This window comes from Salarias fasciatus, chromosome 1 (genome assembly GCF_902148845.1).
Source record: "Salarias fasciatus chromosome 1, fSalaFa1.1, whole genome shotgun sequence".
NCBI lineage: Eukaryota > Metazoa > Chordata > Actinopteri > Blenniiformes > Blenniidae > Salarias > Salarias fasciatus.
Genome location: NC_043745.1, coordinates 31,531,802 through 31,554,202, shown reverse-complemented (window position 1 = coordinate 31,554,202; position 22,401 = coordinate 31,531,802). Strand labels below are relative to the sequence as shown.

Sequence of the window (22,401 nt, the reverse complement as noted above, 5' to 3'; positions counted from 1 at the left end):
CACATTAATAAGCTGAATTATTGTCAAACGTGGAGGGTAAATTCTAAGAAAATTATGTCAAACTATGTTCCCCTCCTTTGTACTGTACCATTTAAATGTTCTGACAGGTGGAGATGAATGTAAACACAGGAATGAAGGGAAAACGCTCAACGTCACGTTGGACTGAGCGAGATTTGGAAGAGCGAGGAGCCGATTCTCTGATGAAGAATCTTCTAATGTGTGGTCGGCTCCACAGTGACACCACACACTCGAAGATCAAAACAGGAAAATCTGCTGCGATCTGTCTTTTGTTGTCCTCTAGTGTGTTTCTAGTGTGTGGTCTCTGAATCGGGAAAATAAATCCCGTAGTGTGTACTGGCCTTAAAGCGATACTTCAACATTTTGGCAAATTGGCCCATCTAGGGCAATTCGGTAGTCATTTAGAACAGCATACTTACTTTTTTTTGTGAGGGCGAGCTGTTGTTTATTCAGCGGTGCGTCTGAGGAGAGCTTCACGGTGGACATAATGGAAGTGGACGGTACAGTTGCTTCCCTCGTCAAACTCATCAAATACACAATCCAACAACCACAAAACACACTTTGGTGGACACGTTATAATCCGCACAATCACTACGCTGTGAAACACCAACAAATAATATTGTAGCATTACGACATTTAAGCAAATATTGGGAACTACTTTTTCTTTTGAGATCACTACGCCCAGACGCCATGTTTAGTAAGTAGTTCCGTCTTAGCAATCTTCGCAAAAAAACGCTCAATCTCGTAATTTTGCATTAATATTTCACAGCGTAGTGAATGTGGGGATTATAACGTGTCCACCAAAGTGTGTTTTGGGGTTGTTGGATTGTGTTGGATTGATGAGTTTGACGAGGGAAGCTACTGTACCATCCACTTCCATTATGTCCGCCGTGAAGCTCTCCTCAGACTCACCGCTGAATAAACAACAGCTCGCCCTCACAAAAAAAGTAAGTATGCTGTTCTAAATGACTACCGAATTGCCCTGGATGGGCCAATTTGCCAAAATGTTGAAGTATCGCTTTAAGTCAGCGCAAGAGGACACGGTGAGAAACACGGTCACATTTTCGGCTCTATTTTCGCAGTGGAGCGCAGGGCGGCGCCATCAGGTAAATTACACAGGCACAACACCGTGCAAAGTAAAAATCTGTAATTTGGTTCACTGGTCTGCAACACCTGCACTAAGATGGGCGCGGCGGCGCACCAGGAGGAGGTGTCGACAGATTCAGCTTGGCACAGTCACAAGTTCTTGGCAAAACTTTGTGGAACTTACGCTGAAAGCTCGCCACCTCCAACCTGGTCGACTCTGCGCAGGTGGAGCGTGCCCAGTCTGTAATTTTCGGAATAATTATTCCACGGTAAATTACTTATCATAACTCGAGGAAAACACAGGCGTCTTGTGATAAAACTAATGCCGTCTGAATCTGCACCTCAGTGACCGGGTGCTGGTGAGCAGGTGCGTTTGTGCCTCTTCTACCAAAGCAGAGCCTGTTGAGTTAAACTGAGTTGATCTCGACTGTCTGAGCCACCGAGCAGAGTCTGCTCCCCTCCTCCTGTAAGATCAGCAGCTCTCCGACCGTCTCCTGCCCGTGGACCACAATGCACTGCTCGGCGCTCTCTGATATCACCACCTCCACCAGCTCTTGCTCGGGGCCCGCGGGCAGCGAGGCCTCCGAGGCCAGGAACAGGGGGGCGGAGCTTGGCGCTGCCAGGTCGTCAGTGTGGACGTAGATAATGGTTTGCTGGACGTTGTCTGAATCCTCTGCAGGGCCTCCCGAGAAGGTCTCACCTCTCTGGAGAGTCACTTCCTTCTGCTCCTGCTCCCCTTTCCTCCGACCTCTCCTCCTCTTCACCTCACCTCCCTCCTTCTGTCCCGCCTCGCGAGGGAGCGGCGAGCTCTTCTTCGGTCGGCCCCTGATCGGCTTCGAATGTCCACAAGGTGACGCCGCCCCCTTGCTCGCCTCCTCTCCACACCCCCCTTCCGCCTCCACCTCCCTTGCAGCTCCTCCCCCTGCACAGTGCTGCGCTTGATGCCTCAGCAGACTCTGTCTCACGGTGTAGGAGGCGCCGCAGAGGCAGCTGAACGGCTTCTCCTTCAGGTGGGACGACCTCATGTGTCTCCTCAGTTTGGTGGCCAACGTGTAGCCTGGGGAGAACAAAGAACATAGACTGAGACACAAAAATCTGACACAAATTTGTCATTTAAATGGAGGAGAAATCATTTAAAATTGTTCTATCATGAGCACGACCCAAATAATTATATGTCACATTTTGATGGTAGACAGGATGAGTTTAATTTACTTAAAACTAATCAGCTTTTTATGATGTTTATAAGTATGTTGAAAAAAAAACTAGTGAATTCTTATCATTAATAATAATGTATTCAACACATGTAATAAGAGTTGACAGTCTATGATAAAACTATTTCATTATCAGCTGTCACTCAAAAAAACCTACAAATTATAAACTAAAAGTAGATAACTTCAATCATTTTTATCTGAACTGTTTCTTAAAAGTAAACACATTTGTGAGCAGTGATTTATTATACATGTCCGGAAACAGGCAGGTTCACGCCTGATGAGAGAAACAAGTGCCGGCGAGGGATTCAGGCTCAGAGTTCATCAATAATGAAAGTGGTGAACTCAGCACACAAGTTTTGGTGGCGTAACGCTTCATAAAAAGAACATGTTGACAGACTCTTAATCGCCACTTTGTGCTTTTTCCCGTCATGCAGCAGGATGGCACATCTACAGCCTGCAGAGCAGAATAAATGAGGTTGGTTGGAGAGGAACCATCCAGCAGGAGCCTCGTGCCCATCGCAGGCTTTTTGCTGACTCCAACTTTCACTGCATGCAAATTTCCACCCCGAGATTTTAAACAGACTGTTATGAAACAAGAAAGTTGTCAAATGGAAAAAGTAGAAATGTTTCTGGAAGTTCTTTCTTATTGATTCAATATGAATTTCATAAGATTTTGTCAAAAATGCAGCACCGAAGCACGTTGTGTTAACTGCGCTGAGCAGTTATATAAAACATGAGCCATTGCACCTCATGTGTTTGAATGACATTTTATAGAGACGGCTATTTTTGCTGGCCTAAAAGGAAATCCACGTTTTACAAAGTGCATTTACATGTCTTGGTAAGTGCTGCTACATGTGCAGACTCAGCTGCATAAAGCCAGAGAATTCTCCTTGAACTGTGTCTGATCATTAAAAAGTCCAGAAAAAGCAATTTAATATGGAAACCAGCCACCAGTCAGTTTGGTTTAAACACTGTGAATTCAGCAGATGCAACGACATGTACTTTAATCTGCACATGTTCATCTGAACAGAACAATGAAGGTTATCCAAGTCTTTTATAAATGCACCCTCCTGGATATTTTTCTGAACGTTGCTGTTGTTAGTCTTTTTATCATTTTTACTAAAGATACTTTAAACAAACAAGAGAGAGGATCTGAGAAAGGATATAATACAACCAGTTTACTTTAATGCTAAATATAATTCTGGTTCCAAACATTCAGAATGCTCATCTGTGTCTCTGAAGCGCCGTTATTTGCTTCCACATTAAAACGTTTCTCTTCATATTAACTGAAGTGTAAAGATTGAAAAAAAAAAAAAAAAAAAAAAAAGGAATTCGTCCTGCTGAAGAAGAATATCGAGTGGCCGTCACAGTGATAAGCTCTGCTGCTCAAGGGGGTCTATTAAAGCAGGACCAAAGTTTCTTAAATTAGAAGTAGAATTAAAAGTTATTAGAGGACGAATCCTCATCGTCTGCATCCCTCCACACTGCCCCACTGTCCCGCCGTGCGCCGACCTTTTCCGCAGACGGAGCAGCGGTGGGGTCGCTCCCCGGTGTGCAGCCGCTCGTGGGCCCTCAGGCTGTGGGGGTCTCTCAGCGACCTGCCGCAGTAGCTGCAGAGGAAAGCCCCCCCGGTGTGGGAGAACATGTGGCGGCGGAGCTCCGGCCTCTGGGAGAAGGTCTGGCTGCACTCGGTGCAGGCGAACGGCTTCTCCCCGTTATGGATCCTCAGGTGACACTCCAGGTTCCCTGAGACGTGCAGACGGGGAGACACGTAGCCGGTCAGAGTGGGGGGGGGGGGAGCGGCGCTCACAGCGGGAGTGAGACGGGGGATGAATGTGAAGCTATCAAATAATATGCAAGATCAGGTGGTTTCAGGAACGTGATGCTGCTACTGTGAAGGATGAAAGCATACCCTGCAGGAGGTGATCACAGCTGGAGGCAGGAAAACAACAGTGTAATGGTCTCTTGCTGAAAGTAATCGAGTCGGGGCGACACGTCAATATCGCCAGAAATAATTCCCCATTAAAGAACTATTCCGACGGCGGGAAGCATTCAGTTCAGATTAGAACATACATTCTATTAAACTGTGCAGGTGACAGACTCGTCTGGAGGAAAGTCTCCTCTCAGGAAACTTTCATTTTATTTCAGCAACCCTGAACAATAATTCAGGTTTATTTTTATTTTATTTTTTTTTTTGTGGGACAATTTGACTTCCTCATTAGATTTTGCTTTATTATATTTGTGGGCTTGTTTAAAAAAATATGAAACAGTTAGACTGAAGCATAAAAAAAACAGATGTTAAACATTTTTTCCGCGACTTCCTTTGCTCATTTTACTTTCAATCTGCAGGTTTTCACAGTCTGTTGGCCTTTGACAACATCTGCTGGGAGGGGGAAAAAAAAAACAACAAACAACTGGCTGCAGCAGAGCCGAGTGCTGCCCAGCTTGTCACGTCTCCAGGATCACAGTGGCGCCTCGGCGTTACCTTTCTGAGTGAAGCACTTCCCACAGTGTTGACAGATGTGCTGCTTCTCGCCCGTGTGAAGCTTCATGTGGTTCCTCAGAGAGCCCGAGTTCGCCAGCAGTTTGGGGCAGACTGAACATTGCACCTGGGAGAGAAAACACAAAACCAAATCAGGCTCCTGGAATATTTAAAATAAAGTTCTACTTTATCTAAGGAAAATAACTCAAACTATGCGGAAAATTAATAAATCCACAACGATAATTGATAATTCTTCAAACTTAATTGAAGAAAAGTCACTTTAGTTAATGACTTTAAACAAAACTCTTCCTGTGAAGTTGACCTGATAATCTGTAGCTTGAAATCACACACATTGCACTGATGGCTCAGCACTATGGCTTAGTTTATCATTTGAATTTGTCGACGTTAAATTCAAGTTTATTCCCTTTTCCTGTAAGTGGGATTTCGTCTCAACAGTTATAAATCACGAGAGAGAAGAAAGCTCCGTAAGATAAACTTCTGCCCCGTCTCCTGCAAACACCCGACGTGCACGCACGCTGTTAGCTTAAAGCTGGCACCAGTTTATCCAGGTCATGGTAAATCCAATTTGTCATGAAAGCAGACGCTTCACCTCTCATCCAAAAGGCTTCATCAGTTCTGACTGAGGAGTCTGGGAGTTCAGGATTTACTTGCTTCAAACTTGCCGTTCGAGGAGGAAAAACATGACTGGCATGAAAATTTAAAGATGTGACGGAAAGGATTTGAGAATTTGGTGCAGAGACTTTTTTTTTTTTTTTTTTCAAAAGCTGCATTTAAAATTCTCAAACAGTTGCCTCCGGGAAGGAGAGGCGGCGGTAATTTAAGTGATTATACGTGACACATTTGAGTGTACACGAGCGATTTTGGCCTCCTTATTAAAACAAAGCTCATGTGAGAACGAGCCACTGATGAGTAAACGGGGAGAGAAACGCCTCCCTACCTTTGGAGGCTGGGTGTAAGTCATCCTGCTGCAGTGCAGGAGGCGGTGGATGCGGAGGGACGGCCGGCGTGCGAAGGCCTTGCCACAGTGCTCGCAGGCGTAGGGCTTCTCGCCGGTGTGCAGCACCATGTGCTCCTTCAGGTCCCGCTTCAGGCCGTACGTCTTCTCGCAGTGAGGGCAGGAGAAGGGACGCTCTCCGCGGTGACTCATCTGCAAAACCACACCGCTATTATGTGAAATGATACGTGTCAGCGCCGCCGCCACTGCCGCTCTTCGCTGTGACGGCTAAATTGCCACTGTGCATGATGACTAAGCTCCTCGCCATCAGGCTGATCCCCTCACCCTACAGACATTGACAAAACCAAAAAACAACAACAACAAAAAAAGAACCCTGGCTTCTGACAGCAGGGTGTCGTGTACGATGAGAGCAGAATATCTTTGGCCTATTTTTTTTCCCTCCGTTTGCAGATTTCAGTGTATATAGTTGTCTGCACGTACACACACATGAAATGGGAATGAGATAAACTTACACATCAGAGCTAAATCAATGTTTTTTCTTGCTAAAATGAAATTAGAGTCTTTCTCGATTAGCTTGGAATTTACACAGCTCCAATGCAGGGTCGAGTACTTATTTTTAATTTATTGTTATTTTACTCTGTCCGGAACAAGTGAAGAAAAAAAAAAATGACTTTAGGAATTTCATGGAGCTTTTTACATTCATGGCTTTAATTTTTTAAATGTAATTTTGCCTTTTTCATCATGAATTGCACTCCTAAAACTCCTAAAATCTGTGGTTTCGTAACATGAACAGCAGCTCTAAACTCCCCAGTTTTTCAGTTATCATATGTTCTTTTCAAATATTACAAAATGTCATCAACATTATGACCTCCAGTCTGATATTGTGTCTGCTGTGTGCAACGAACTGCGACGCACTGAGACACATTTCTACCAGAGCCAGGAGTTTAAGCTGCTGGAACCCGTCTTGCCTATTTCTGCAATTTCACTTTCCTCACATATATGAAGTTTAATTTTTCTTTCACCGCATAATTGTACCGTATTGATGTCATTTCACTTATTTTTTTCTTCTATGAATTCTCTCTGAGGGAGTTTCTTTAAAAGCCTCTTGAAGATTCTCTGCCTAACTCCCAATCTTATATCGAAAGAGGAAAAAGTTTTGTTTGAATACGCTGAATAAATGAGCTTTTGGCATCAATCAGTCAGAAACAGAGCGGAAGTTTCTGTGCGGAGTTGCTGCTGATTAATGGAACAGCAATGCAAAAAAAAAATAGAAGCATAATCGAAGCATAAGGGCCTTGAGGAGGGAAACTTTATCTGGTTTTAGTTTCTTACAGACACATCGCCGCACTCTGCAGTGCAGAGTGAAAGCTCAACACTTTTTGTCTGTTTACATCAGAATTCTCTGGAAGTGCATAATTTATATTCCAAAGCACAATTCCTCTGCCATTCGTCCACTGAGGATTTGTTTGTGGTCGTCGTTTTTTGGGGCCGTTTCACAGCAGAGTTGAGTTCAGTTTATGATTCATTTCATATCAGCTTAATCTTTCACTCGCCTCGATTTCATGTTGATGTTGTTGAAATACACTTCAGCTTCTCAGCTGGCATTGTTGACGTTTTTCTCTATTGATTATTAATATTACATATTTTAAACTATTTTGCCTCTTGTCTTAGGTCACGCTATCCTTCAAATATACTTAAAGCATTAGTTTCTCATTTACTTTATTGAGTAGTTTTTGGCCAATATTATCCTACACTGAATTAAACAGATTGAATTATGTGGTAAATCTTTCAATTGCCTTTAATTTTTTTTAGATGACTTTTCTGTTTTTGATGTGTTTTCATATTCAACGTTTTCCTTTGAGTTTCACAGATTTTCTTTTGCTTCATGTTTTCTGTCTCCCTCTTTTCTCCTGTTTCAAACTCAGTTTAAAGTAAGTTACTGTTAACTTTCTCGGTTGTATTTTAAGAAAAAAAGATTTTGTTTTCACGTCAGTGCAGATGTTTATTTCATGTTTTGTTCTTGAAGGGCTCATCGAACTACTGTATAAATCTCAACTCTTGAGTAAAGTGACCTTGTTTTTGTTGTAGTATTGATAAATGAAGAAACGCCGCCTCCTGCTCCATCCTGTACCTGATGAGCTCTGAAGCTCTCTGCAGAGGTGTAGTTCTTCCCACACTCCTGGCAGCTGAAGGGTTTCTCCTCCGTGTGGCTGAACTGGTGCTTCTTCAGGTGGCCGATCTGGTAAAACCTCTTCCCACAGCTGGAGCACCTGTAGCGCCGCTCTCTGTCCTCTGGACGCCGTGTGGCGGTCTTCCCGGTGGGACACGCCGCTGCGATCACCTCGGCTTCGCCCGATTTCGTCTTGGAAAACTCGGCGCCGTCCTCAGTCCTCCCCCTTCCTCTGGCCTGCTCGGGTGAGCCGGGGCCGGCCGGGGTCTTCTTCGATCGGGTGGCGAGGCAGTGAACGCGTCTGGGCTTTGCAGCCAGGCGGGAGCTGCAGCGGACAGACGGCGGCGCGGGGAGGCCTCGGGGGGCTTCGGCTGGCAGGGCGCCCAACGTTCTCCCTGTGTGTCCACCAGCTGCTGTGAGGGGCGCAGCGAGCTTTTCCAACTGTCTGTCACTGGAGGAGATTAACTCCGCTTGCCTCTTCCTCCCGTGACCCCTGCTGAGATCGCTGCGTGGATTTCCCTTCTGCCCCTCCTCCTGCGTTCCGTCCTTCGCTTTGTCTTTCAACTCTGCATCCTTGACTTCACTGACTGATGTGTTGATGGAGACTCCAGTGTTTGGATCTTGTCCCTGCACCATCCTGTCTTCTTTAGCTATAAAACACAGTTGAACCCTTTTAAAAACACAAACAACCTTGTCTTTTTTTTTTCTGATCACAGCATCTAAAATATCAGGAAAAGATGGCGATCAGAGTTCCTTTCTCTTTAGAAAGTTGCGACCCGAGTCAAAAGACCTCCATCTGAGCCTGCTCCTTTCTGATGGAGGGAAAACAAAACACCTTTCATCTCCGTTGCTGCCTACAGCGCCACAGACGATTGTGTTATCGTTGGGGTTTTTATTCCAAAAACTAAAGTGAATAAAATATGATGAAAGATATGTTTGAATGAAGGAGCCGGTAATTTGACAAAAGCAAGAATAGTCTGGAGTGTGTGTGAGCACGAGCTGGTCACCATTTGTTAAAATAGTAAGAAAGTAAAACATTTGCAGCCATTGTTTCATACTGCAGTAGTGTATAATCTGTTAATGTAACTATGTAACTTATTTGAAGCAGTTTAGGGTTACAAAAAGCAACTGGATTTGTGGTTAATTTTTTCATTCATTCATTCATTCATTCAAAAAGCAAACAAACAAGAACAATAAACCTGGAGTTAATTTATATTTACTTCGTTTGGCTGTTGAAATGTTGCACATTTATGTGGTAGGTTGTACACTATTGCATGTACATATGCAAACACGAATGTGTGCGTGTGTGTGTGTGGGAGTAGGATCAAACAAGTTTCGCTTCTTCCCGCTCCTTTTCAGACATGATTACCGTTTGTGTGCTTGTATGTTATGAGTGGATTTCTATACGCTATCGCTACGTAGATAGAGATTCATCCTTACATGAATCGTCTATGTAACTGTGTAAATATGAAAAAAATGTAAATCACTGCCTCACAGGAGCTTCAACGTTTAAAAACTGCATTTAGTTGTTGTGTCCTCCAAGTATCTGGATTGCATATGATATGCAATTGTATGATTTGGGTTCTTTCAAAGGATTTTTATTTTTTACACCCATCATTTTTTTCATAATAAATCTGTTTTTTTTATAAACTGGTTACCATGCTCCTGTCTGTGTTTCATTTTCTGTCTTAAAATGTAATAATACTTGCCACCACCACAATGCAGCGCTCCCTATCTTATCATCTTTCATTTAACATTCATAATTGCTTTGAAGATGCATCCAAGATTTATAGGCTTAATCTGTTCGAATCGGTGCGCAACAAGAGTTCAAGTCTAATAAGATATCCACAGTCTGCTGCTGCTGGATATTTTCTGCATGAAGCTCCTCCACTAATATCTCATCAATCACCACACATAAAGATGCTCCACAACCCAGAAATAATAAGGCATTAGCTTGGCTGGAGAACTCATTGTTTTCACAAAGCAAATGAGTTTCAATAATAATTTATAACGCTGGTGTTTTGATTAAACACACTATTGTTTTTATGTTGAATGAAACATTATGTAAAGCTTGATTTTTTTTATTTCCATTTTTTGGTTAATTATGTTGGCAGATATTTCCTCACTGAGCCGATCCCTAAAAGTATTTGTGTTACATACATTTTTGGGGGGAAATCATTTTTGCTGTAAATTTCCAAAAGAGGTATTGTTGTTAGATCAATTTATCGAAAGTGAAGTGGTTTGTTCTTTATCGATACCAAACAGCTTTTCTCTGATGTTGCTATTGGCTCAGGCGTTGTGACTGTGTATGATTCTTCCACATGGTGTTGAGATTACAGTCTTATAAATGAATAAACTCTTAATTTGTCAACATGTCTGGTTTCTTTAGGCTTGAATCATTAAACACACAGAACAACAGTCACCCGCAAAGACAGTCTGCTTGGCATTTACAGATTTTTTTTCATGGACGCAGCCCACGTCCTCCGCTTTGCTGCTCGTTCCACAGATGCATGTTCCTGATAAATGTGGCACCAGCTGAACTGAATTTGATTAAACAGGCTTTACAGTTTTTTTTTTTTTTTTCAGTTCCAAATAATCCAACAAGGACAAATTTCTTGACCTTGCCTACACAGTCGATTTAAAGGACTGTGAGAGTTTTGTGTGTTTGAATGAAGACCGGATGTGGCTGAATGTTTGTTTTTAGTAATACCTGTCATACAGCAAGGCGCTATGGTACAGTGAATTTGCTGTTTTTAGATCAGAATTTTTTACATGATTTTATCTACTTTTCAACTATTTGAGACGTAGTAACATCTTTTTTGTGCTGCACTGAAAAGTCAGTCAAATATTTTTGTTCAGTCAACATTGTTATGGTGGCAAATTCAGGATTACTCATTTCAATCTGCATCGATCTGGTGTCATTTCAGCAAAGAAGGAAACCACCAAAGGGCGATCGATGCCCGCAAACCTCTTTGTGTGCGCTCCATATTGAGTTGTTGTATTTTTGCTATTGACTGCTTAAGAAGTCAAACCAATATCAATCACTTTCAAACAACATTTGATAAACGGTAGAATTTACCCAGAACTTCCTGACCTTCTTTGTGCTTTGAAAAAAAAAAAACACTGTTCTGATTTCCACATTTAAAACATGATTAATACCTGAATTACGCAGGGCCATCTTTCCGATTGTTCATCTTTTGTCTCACAGCACCCTCCAGTCCTCCTTTTGATCATCTCAATAAAAAAAAATATGCGCTTGTCCAATCTAGTCTTATTTATACTGGCAATCTCCTTCGGCCGGGAGCGGGAGTCTGCAACCTTTAATATAAATCAGTGCGCAGCAGCTCAACCTTTGGCTCAAGATAATGCGGTAAATTAAGTCTGTCCACAATAAATTAAACTCTCTTTTTCAAAGGTTATCTCACTGATGGACGGGGGCACATTGAAATTAGTATTTATTGAGACATTACACAATAAAAGTATTGGAAAAAAAAACACAGTGTATAATGGCCACTTCTTCGATGACATTTTCTACATTGAAGGGAAATTAAAATAACATCCACAACAGACAAACTGTTCTGGTAAAACTGTTGCTTTTTTTAAGGCTTTTAGCTCCGGCTGTCTGAGGCCATCCTGGATCAGCTTCTCACTTAGTTGATTTCAGAACTATACTAATAGGAGACCTTATTTGATGCACTGTGCTTCTCAATTCTCTTCACCTGCTCCCATTTATCTGTGCTCTCTCTGTCTTTTCTCTCTGTACCCGGCTAAAAGGCTTTTCTGGCTTTGCAGCTATAAAAGTTCTTCATTTGTATTTCCTGCTTCCATCGCTCATTCCTGACACAACTTGACTGTTGAACTGCTTTTCAGTCCCTGACCCAATCTGATCTCTGTTAGTACGCCCTAACACCAACTGGTGAATCCAGTTCTTTCTGCAGTTTCTTTCAGTTAAATTTGAACTCTCCTTACAACCAGAAGCATGGTTTTTTTGTTATCATTGTAATCTTATTTGATGAAGTTTCATGAGGCGACTGCATTGTACCTGACCCTCGATAAATATAACTAATTACAAGTAAACTTGGATCCACTGCAAGTTCAGTTACTGAGAAGCCAACCTTGGGTTATTTTTGCTTTCTGATAGTGCTGCCTACAGCTGAGATAATTATTATCATTCATGACTATTTATTTTAGTAAACGGACAATTATAGCATAATAAAAACCAACAAGTCTTTATGATAAAATGGCAAGAAACCATTTTCTTCTACTGAACAGAGCTAAATGATGACTTCTCCTGCTGCTCCACTATAGATCCGGTGTGTTTCCTCTTTTTGGCTGCTTCCTCTTAAAAGTGTGTGTGTGTGTGTGTGTGTGTGTGTGTGTGTGTGTGTGTGTGTGTGTGTTCTCGTATTTCTATCCTTGTTGGGGCCAAATGTCCCCACAAGGATAGCAAAACGTGGAACGACGTGCCTTGTGGGGACCTTTTTCCGGTCCTAAGTAGGAGAAACAGTGTTTTCTTGACCATGTTGTTGTTACTGAAAAAAGTAAAAGTGCAAAAACATTTCTTTAGGGTTAGGCTTTGTTTTAGTGTGGGTTAGGGTTAGGGTAAGGGTCAGGGTTAGGGGCTAGACATGAATGGGAGTCAATGGACGGTCCCCACAAGGATAGAAATACGAGACTGCGTGTGTGTGTGTGTGTGTGTGTGTGTGTGTGTGTGTGTGTGTGTGTGTGTGTGTGTGTGTGTGTGTGTGAGAGAGAGAGAGAAAGAGAGAGAGAGAATCTCCTCCCTCACCTGTGTCCCCCGTGGAGTTTCCTGCAGCTGGTTGTTTCGCCACAGTGTCGTCATAAAAGAGCAGCTCCGTCCCCGGCTGGATGTCCCGACACACGCGCAGACACATCAGCACACACTCGCCCTCACACACCTCTCCACACTCGCACTGCACCGCCACATTCTGCTGGGCTCTGCTTGATGACCGGCAGGCAAAGCTGCAAAGGAAATAATCACATTTGTGCAAAAAAACTGCATTTCATATTTATCTGTATGGAAAAAAAAAAAAAAAAACACAGTCACATCGTCTAAATAGTAAAGGATAAATATACCTTCTGCACATGTGTGACGTTATGTGGAAACTACATGGTAATTGCTATAAGTGAGTCTTTATTTAGCGGGTTTGTGTGACTGCTGGTCCCTTGAGGCTCATCACAGGAGACGCATCTGATGGTGCTTTTTTTTTTTTCTTTTTTTTTTCTTTGTATCTCTTCAGTCTCAGCCACTCTCCAGGAGACAAAAATAGTCTAGTTTTTAATGAGGACAGCACACAGCACACAGCCCGGAGCAGGAGAAAATGTTGGCACTGCGTTCACAGCCAGCACTGAAACCAACCGCTGCTGACACACAAACTGCAATGTTGACAAAATATAACACAATCAACATGGGGACATTTCCTATACCGATGGGGGGGAGAACTGGTTTAAGAAGGAGAGGCTCTGCTGTTAAAAACAGTTTTGATTGAAATGGTGGCTGAGGAGACTTTTCAGTGGAGACTTTTCCTGAACAGTATGTGACTGCGGAGCCTCATATAAGCAGCTGTACGTGTGGATGTTTGTCGTGTCTCTCAACGGGCATCGGGACAGGCGAAAGCTACAGGTCAACAATTTCTAATCATGATTTTAAAAAATGGGATGGGTTACGGTTATAAATATGTATGAAAGTAAACCAAACGTGAAGCGGTGGTTCATCAGTTCTTCATCACGCCTGTGCGGCTTGCACTATAAACTCGTCTGGTTTTGACGCTCTTCCTGCCACAAAATGGAATGCTAATGTAATTATGACTAATTAAACTGATTAAATCACAGATTTCTATTCCTGTGGTTTTTACACTCACGTCGCAATCTGGATTTATAAAACTTGTTCCCTTGATCAAATATAATGATTCACTCACTTAATTTGTGGTAGCAAGCTGTGTCTGGTTAAAATACATCTTACCTGGTCGGGTTCAACAAAAACAAGAAATTCAACCTGTCGATGAGCGTCCCCTTACCAGTTAATGGCAGACCCGAAACACTGCCAGCTGGGCTTTGCAGTGATTGATGAGGGGCGGAATGGGAATGGACAGAGCAGCATAAGCTGATCCCAGTGAACAGACACTGTTTTGTCACACTGCTTGAAGGACACCGACCAGGTGTTTGACTTCGATTTTCATGAGGAATAATTCCCCAAGAACCTGTAGTTTATGTGAATTGATGACAGATTAATGGATAAATGAGCAATTCATTCGTATTTACCTTCACCTATCTTTATCTGCCCAAAAGACAAAAATACAAGAGGACCAAACGTCACAGTTGCTTTAGTGTGAAAGTCTGTGTTGACTCACTTGATCCAGATGTTGCTTTGCACTGAAGGGTTCTGATTGGCAGACTTCCCCATCTGTGCCTGCAAAATACAACATACACATTAGCTTTACTTGGGAGAAGAAAAAAAATCAATTTCATCCACCCATTCATCCATCCATCTTCTTATAATAGCTCTCAGGATCAGGGTTGCTGGAGCCAATCCTTGCTCACAATGGTGGAAAAAAAGGTGAAAACAGAGACAGACAGTCACACACTCTAATATTGACACTGACAGGCAAATAAAGGACACCAATTAGCCTCAACAGCGTGTTTTTGGAGTGTGTGAAGAAACGAGAGGACCTGAAAAATAACCACGCACTCATAACAAGAACATACAAACTCAACATAGAAAAGCCTGATACGGGCTCGAACCCACAATATTCTCACTGTGAGGCGAGAGCTCTCAGTCGGTGGAAAAAAACACGTGCTGTTATAATAAAAAGATACCATCGCGCTATACTATATTTGTCCTTTCCTCTTAAAATCTACAAACAGCTGAAATGTTTATTTTCAAAAAAACTTTTATCATCACAGCTGGCACTTTACAAACATCTGCCCTTCAAATGTATCTAATGTGGAGAAAGTACCTGTTATACTCATTATCATCTTTCATGGAGATAAAATTAATAAGCCACTGAGTTGCATTTGGTAGGAATGTTCACTAGAAACGTGGTTCTGTTTGCACATCAGAGGATCCTGGTGGATGAGGGCGAATGTGAGAACCCATTAGCTACATAGTTAAGAGTTGTACAATAGTGGGAGATTTATCAGTTTGGCTTTAGTTACCAATAAAAATGTTGCATCCCCTCACTTTCTCACCACCTTCTGTGCTTTAGACCGCTAAGGAAGATAATAGAGGTTATCTTAAGTTAACAGCAGCATTTCAGGTGGTGGAATTTTCTTCAATACAACCAATTTGATCCAGCGTCTTCAAACGAAACACGAAGCCGGCTTTTGGTCTGAGTGCAGTGTGCCGGTGCTTGTGTGAAAGCAAACCTAAACTGGGGCCCAGACTAAACCAGGCACGCCGACATCGGCTTCAAGAGATGACTGCAGGCGAATAAAACGCGTACGCAACTCATTTGAGCTGAGAACTCTTCCACAGCCTAAAAAAGAAAAAAAACTCTGTCTAACCATAAGGCCGTGACTTCTGGATCCGTGGATGTGCTGCCACAGCCGAACTCATTCAAAACAAATAAGTGACCACTATTGGTTTTAAGACAGAGCTCTGACGTTTGCCTCACGCTGCTGAGCCTCGCTGCAGACAGGATCGATTCCAACACTTCTTCAGTTAAACTCAACAGTGTTACACGCATGTCTCCCAGAGGTGATGAACCACTGGAGAATAAATGAAGAACAAGCTCATGTCATTTTGCACACCAAAAAAAAAAACTATTTTGCAGGGAAATAAATAAAGAAAAAGTATCAGGATCAGCCAATCAGCCAGCATAGAATTTGAATCAGAACATACCTAAACACAACAGTCAGAAAACAATGCAAAGCATCAAGTAAGGTCATTTTTATGCAATATAAAGAATACAGTATCTACAAAACAGTCACAAGCTGAGGCTCAGAGAAAAGTTGAATTCACTGCCGTATCATCTTGCTACCTTCTCCCCCGTGTTTATTTTTTTTTCTAACTTTTGGAAGTTGAACAGGAAGGATTCCTTGAGGGAGGAATGCTCGTGGATGCAGACAACCGACTGAGGATGCTCAGATGTGTCTTGATGCGTTTCATCCTTTCAGGTTAGATTCTGTCTTTTCCTTTCAGTCCATTCACTTGGTCAGAGAGCCATCCTTTGTCTGCGATTTGAGCTGCCACAGCATTAATTTAGCAGTAACTGCTGCTAAAACGGTACATCCATGGCCACGGTTTATGTCTTTAGTCTGCCGCTGGCTGAACAAAGGCTTACCCAGACAGCCACTTCTCATAAAACCCAAAATCCACTTACGGCACACCTTTTCTTTATAGTAAAGCTCACAGCACTTTCAGTTACAGTTACCGACCGAGTCGCTGACTGAAATAATAGCAGGCAGAAGCTCAGTTTGTCTTCTGATAGAAAGCAAAAAAAGGAAACAAGAAACAATGCCACCGTACGTCATCGGCTCAGCCTGTGCTGCAGTCCTAAAATATTGATGCTACCTAGATGTTGAAAAATGTGTTAAACTTGCAGGGTTTATAAAACACTGGGACTATTTATTGCTGTAAAAACATCATATTTGACGAGGAAATGTGAAGCAGGATAAGACCTGAAAGCCTTCATTGAACCACACTGGATGGTATTGATCAGTGTCTAACTGTTCCTTATTGTGTACATCGATGGGAAAGGCCTTATCATGATGCACCTTTTTTATCCACGAACCATCTATTTTTTTTTCCTTCCTTGTAAGGCCTTTTGTGGAAGTGACAAGCTGTAATTTATCATCTTCCCGGAAGGTTGGTACTTAATTAAGCAGAAAGAGATTCACTGCACTCCTTCTGCCCGCCACAGACACAACACACTGTCAGACAAGGCGTTGCTTCTGGAGAATGTGAAATCCTCACAAAGAATCTCAAGGCTGACTCAACAGTCAATTATCTGTGCATCAGGCTGCAGGGACTCAGGTCTGGAATCTTATTTTCCGAGACGGACTTGACAATTTACCAGGTGTTGTGTGTGTTTCTGTTTTGATGGGACCGGCGTCTCAGTGGCGTGTACTCGTATTTCTGTACCGCAGGAAGGATTCTGGAGAGCTGGTGCTTCTTCAGGTGCAGCCGTGATTCAGGCATAAATACTTGGTAATTGTAGGTTCCTGTAAATCTGACTGATAATTTGTTCCATCTCGGCTCCCCGAAAAGCGAACGAGCACGAGTAAATTGAGACATCCCAGTTGAGGTGCATTCATGGTGACGGCTCCTAAAAAGGCAATAAAACAAAAAGCCGTGCGGCAGAGAGTTTGCAGATGATCAGAGCGGAAAACAGAAGATGTGAGGTCAATACAGAAAGTGTGTTTTCAAATGAGTTTCAGAATGTGTTCAAATTAGAAGGCTTGGTTTGCTTATAACAAATGCAGGTGTGCTGTTTCTGCAGTGTGCACGCTGCTCCGAAATTCCAAAACAGATTGGTGTCAGATGTTGATGAACTATTTGAAGCAGGGGTCAAAATTGTGGTACAACTTTGCACGCTGGATGTTTATATAAGGACAAAAATGTTCAGATTTTCTTGAAAACTCTCTTAAAAAAAGACAAATGCAATCAGCTGCTGTAATAACATCCAAACTCCAGATTCCACAGACGGTTTTCACATTTTTGAGGGTTTTATTTAATCAACTGTAAACCTGATGCAAAACTCTTAAGAGATTATTGTGACTTTCAAATCAAACTAAAGATCAACATGTTAGTTACAGCTTTTGAAAATAAATTAATACTTACAGAGTTAATTTGCTGCTGTTCTAGCTGGAACAACATTCTACAGGAATTCATTACAGTGTTGCACCCAGTGAGAAAAAGTCTCCCTCCAGTCTTTCACAAACTATGACGGAGCTGTTTTTAATGAAGTTGAGACAATTTCGGCATATTGTAACGCCATAACTTGATGATGTACAGAGAAGCGTTGACAGTGTGAACACTACCACTCAGAACGACATTTAACGGTGAAAATTACAGAAGTGTGGAGAAAAAAATGTGGATTTGTGTTCATTATTGTCCTGGGAGGATTGGACCTTACCTCTGTGCTGTCAGACTGAGCCCTGACTTCAGGATCTCCACTGCTGACGTTCGAGGCGGACGGTGTGTCACCCGCCCTCCCCACCAGAGACCCGGCCTCCACCGCACAGCCGACCCACCACAGCCCCAGCCGGTCCTCGCAGAGTCGTGAAGGACCGACACTGAAGTTAGGGGGAAGTGTGGTGAGGAGAAACGAGGCGAGTTCAGATGGGACAGGATCGATGGGAGGGGCCATTTGTCTGTGGAAGAACATAGAAAGCAGGTCACGGCACGAATTAAACCAAACTTAGTTCACATCAGAGATGTCCAATGTTTTTTTGACTAAGGAACTTAAAATCAATGAAAAGCAAGGCTTCATAACCAAAAATTAAATTGCAACCAGTAACCACATGTTCTTTGCATTTAGTGATAAAAACATTATTGCACAAAAAGGACAAAACAAAGATATAGTGGGGCACACGACAGTTAAAATGAATTGATCATGACACAAAAAAACACAATCAAACACAAAACACACAGTAAAAAAAAGGAAAACTAATCATAAATTAAAAAAGGTTCAAACAAAGTAACCTTAAAGAAACATGGGGCATCGTAAAAAGTATCACATCAATGCAAAATGCTCGCAAAAAACAGAAATGACCACCACAAAGTGACAAAAGGTGACCAAATATTAAAAAATAACCAAATAATGAGGGAGCCACTGAGTGATACGAGGTCAGAAAAACATACGATTCCAACACCCAAAGGAAACACCTACTGTTGACTGGAAAAATTAATATAAAATAATTAACAAAAATATTCAAAAGAAACACACAAAAAAATCGACAAGACGTATTATCATCACAAAGAGACACAAAATAACTAAAATAATATTAACGTAATATATGACCTATATTAACAGTTTCTGTCAGTATACCAACTTTGAGATGTTTCTACAATTCTACAATTTCATTTAGCAGATGCTTTTGTCCAAAGCGACGTACAACACAAGCAAGAATATAGACATAAGAAAGAAAGAAACCATTAGTAAATGCTTCAATTGCTTCAAGTGCGATTGGTCAAGGGAGTTGCCATCAAGTTGCAGAAGAGGAGCCACTACCCCCCTTTTTTTTTTTTTTTTTTTTGGTGTCAACTTAGTCAGTGGTACATAAGTGCTGGGTTTTAGAACACCTGATATATTCTTCCCCGAACATGGGGTCGGATTAGGACCCTAGGTGTTCTCTGAACAATTGAGTCTTCAATTGTCTCTTGAAAGTAGAAAGAGACTCGGCGGAACGCACCGAGTTAGGTAGTTCGTTCCACCATTTGGGAACAACAGAGGAGAAGAGTCTGGCAAGAGATTTAGAGCCGTGTTGGGCTGGAAGCACCAGACGTCTCTCACATGCACATGTTTGTTTGTATTTAGGATACAATATGTTAAATCCATGGAGCAAGAAGATAAAAAGGTAAAAAAAAAAAAAAAAAAAATCAGATTTCATATCGGGAAGAACATGAGGACCATGATGATTCTGCATTCAGTACCAAAAAAAAAAAAACAGCTGTTAAGTTGGTTACAAAAAAAACAAACTCAATGAGAAAATTCATCACTGAGTTTCATGTTTCATAGGTTCTGTCAATTTCTGTCCAGTGTGATCAGTGTCACAATGATGAAAAGGTTTCCTTCATCCTTAAGACATTTCATGCTACTTTTCCAAAACCTTTTTTTCCTATCAGAATAAAGGAAAGTAAGATATTACTTTCCATAGATCTGTCATAAAATTAACACCCATTTAAACAGTTTTTTTCAAACGATTATGACTATGAATTAAGAATAACCAAAGTCATTTCTCTCTTTCCCCTCCAAAAAAAAAAAAAAAAAAGAGTCCCACAAATTCTGTTAAAGTGGACATATCAGAAACTCTGATCATACATGTTATCTCATATGAAAGCTCTCTTCTGCCGTCAGTGTGAGTACTGCATTGTCAGGAAGTCTGCTCGATTACCAGTGTGATTTCTTTGACGCTATATTTCTACAACCAATGTTGACAATAAGATTCTTTAACTGTTAGAAGTATTTGAAGATTGTGGAAGGATAACAATGAAATAGTCAAACTCTTCTTCATTTCTTTTTTTTTTTTACTTTTATGGAATTTCATTCAAACTTATTGCATATTTATAACGACGATGCATGGACGATTTCCTTCGGTTTATTCCGAGTAAAATTATATTCTATAAATTATATTACATTGACTACATTTTCATCGTTACGTTTAGATTTTAAATGGGGTGGGCTTTGCAATAAATTTATCGAACACTTTAAGTTGGGGAATTGTAATCCAGGTGATTAAAGTGGCTTCTAAATTCGGATTCGTTTTCTAAACAAGAAGTCTATGATCGAAATTTAAGTCTGGAAAACGCAGGGAAAACGCATTTCTGGCCAACAGCTGCTTTATCAGGTTAGACGTTTGAGTCTCTCAATCTCAGAAATACTCTGTGTTACTGTTCTTGTTGCACGTAAAAGTGCCTGAAATAAAAAGTCCACTTTAACGAATACAAAAGTGCCACTGACGGAGAGGGTGAACGTTTGACAGCATAGTTTGCACGCTATGTTAGCAATATTTAGCATTGCTTCGCTCACAAACGGGCTAATAAGAGTCGGTTTTAACAGTCAGACATTTCCAGTGAAAATTAAGACAACTGTGTACATACATGAGGCGCGGTCGGTGTCTTCGTTTTGCAATTATTTAAGATAGAAAGCTAAAACCCGTCTTTTTATCAACTCTGGGAAAGCTATCGCTACCCACCAATAACACTGAGGCAGGTCCTTCTCCCTTTACTGTCCGACCGTAAAAGCAGTCTTTGGGTATTTCGTTCCGCCAGTTGGGAACTCAACAGTTGGAACAGATTTCTTTCTCTTTCTCTTTCTCACTTCGATGTAAACGGTGAAAAAGAGGGTTAGAAAGAGATCTAAAAAAACTTTATTTCGAAGTATCATGTCCAGTTTTCGCACCATTTGAATAATAGATCAAACACGAATGTTTTAAAAATATGAATTTCTCAGATTAATTTATTTATGAGTCATGTTTAAAAACGACAGAAAATATGAAATTGAAAACATGCAAGCTAATTAGTAAGTTATATCATAGTTACATCATAGTGTATCATTAGTAAAATGACTTGGAAAAATATTTTAATTATTAATACAAGAGGATTATTTGCAGTCCATGATAACTCATATTTTATTTACATTGCAACACAAGCAGCACATTGGTTGTTGAAAGCAAGCTACTAAAAAAAAAAATCCAAAGCACATTTTCAAAAAAAAAAAAAAATTAAACCAGAAGCATCCCTTAGGCTGAAATATCATATATCTGAGAATATCTGCTAAATAATGAGACCCTAAAGACTGCCTTGGGTAAATAAATGTTCTCTCATTATTGCCTGATTTAGTTTTTTTTTCAACACCAGATGTTTTCCACTGTTTAAAAGGTCAAGTTGAACTCAGAAGCCTTGCTGTAATTGCTGTTATGATATTGTTCACTTTGATTATAATTCTATCATCACACTATATTGTGTAAGTATACCCTGCTGTGATTCCTAAATTTCTCCTTTTTTAGAGTTTTCACAGAGTCTTTTTTGTATATTATCATTGAAAGAAATGGCTATTATAATCAATGCATTTGTGTTTTATGTCATGACTGACTATTCTGAATAATATCTTCTGAAATGAACTGTCTTCTCTCAGACATCCACTAATTAATGGATATTTTATTTTTTTCCACACCATACTCTTTAAACCCCTATTCATGATAGTGCCATTTCCCAGTTTATCAAAAACTTGTCAAGAACAACAACCACACCACCTTTTAACCAGCTATATCAATATCTTTTCCTTCATGGCTTGATCATGTCTACACACCTGAATGCTCCGTATTGCTGCCAAGTTATTGGATGATCAGATAACTGCATCAAGATGCAAATACGGTGTACCTAATGGTGAAGAGGTTAAGTGTAATCTGATAAATGATTTCACGGGATTGTATTGAGACTCAGCAGTGGCTCAATTGGTGGAGCTGGTCATTTTTGATATACCATTTTGCTCTGTCTATGTGCCAAAGTGTCCTTTGTAAAGATAGTAAAAGATTTTAAAGACAGTTGTCAGAACTGGTGTGTGACTGTGTCATTGCCATTTAAAAGTCAAAGAGTATTTACAATTTACTTTATGCCTTGAAATATTCTATTCTAGTAGCATTCTCCTCTTCAGAAATCTTGACTCTGTAGCATTTTAGTTCATTGACGTCTCTCTTGAGCTGTAATGACAGCAGCTGCATCCCCATCTTGTGGCTTTCCCCGTAAAGGGCACCCACAATAGAAAACAACTTT

At 41.1% G+C, this 22,401-nt stretch overlaps 1 protein-coding gene across 1 annotated transcript; it reads right to left on the bottom strand.

Moving 5' to 3' along the window:
- Positions 1-944: 944 nt before the first annotated feature.
- On the bottom strand, positions 945-20,808 carry znf408 (zinc finger protein 408). The gene is made up of 9 exons (XM_030092485.1): positions 20,728-20,808; positions 18,041-18,278; positions 14,315-14,373; positions 12,733-12,926; positions 7,905-8,593; positions 5,756-5,965; positions 4,801-4,924; positions 3,828-4,061; positions 945-2,161 (listed from the first exon to the last, which is right to left on the bottom strand). The coding sequence occupies exons 2-9, from the start codon at positions 18,272-18,274 to the stop codon at positions 1,512-1,514; spliced, it is 2,394 nt and encodes a 797-aa protein (XP_029948345.1). The 5' UTR covers positions 18,275-18,278; positions 20,728-20,808; the 3' UTR covers positions 945-1,511.
- Between the last annotated feature and the right edge of the window lie 1,593 nt (positions 20,809-22,401).

Excerpts from the sequence above, each read along its gene's own strand:
- znf408 (XM_030092485.1), bottom strand. The coding sequence starts at position 18,274 with ATGGCCCCTCCCATCGATCCTGTCCCATCTGAACTCGCCTCGTTTCTC. Across the intron at positions 12,927-14,314 it reads CAAAGCAACATCTGGATCAA|CTTTGCCTGCCGGTCATCAA; the intron begins GTGAGTCAACAC and ends TTTCCTTTGCAG. Across the intron at positions 5,966-7,904 it reads AGAGCTTCAGAGCTCATCAG|ATGAGTCACCGCGGAGAGCG; the intron begins GTACAGGATGGA and ends GTGGTTTTGCAG.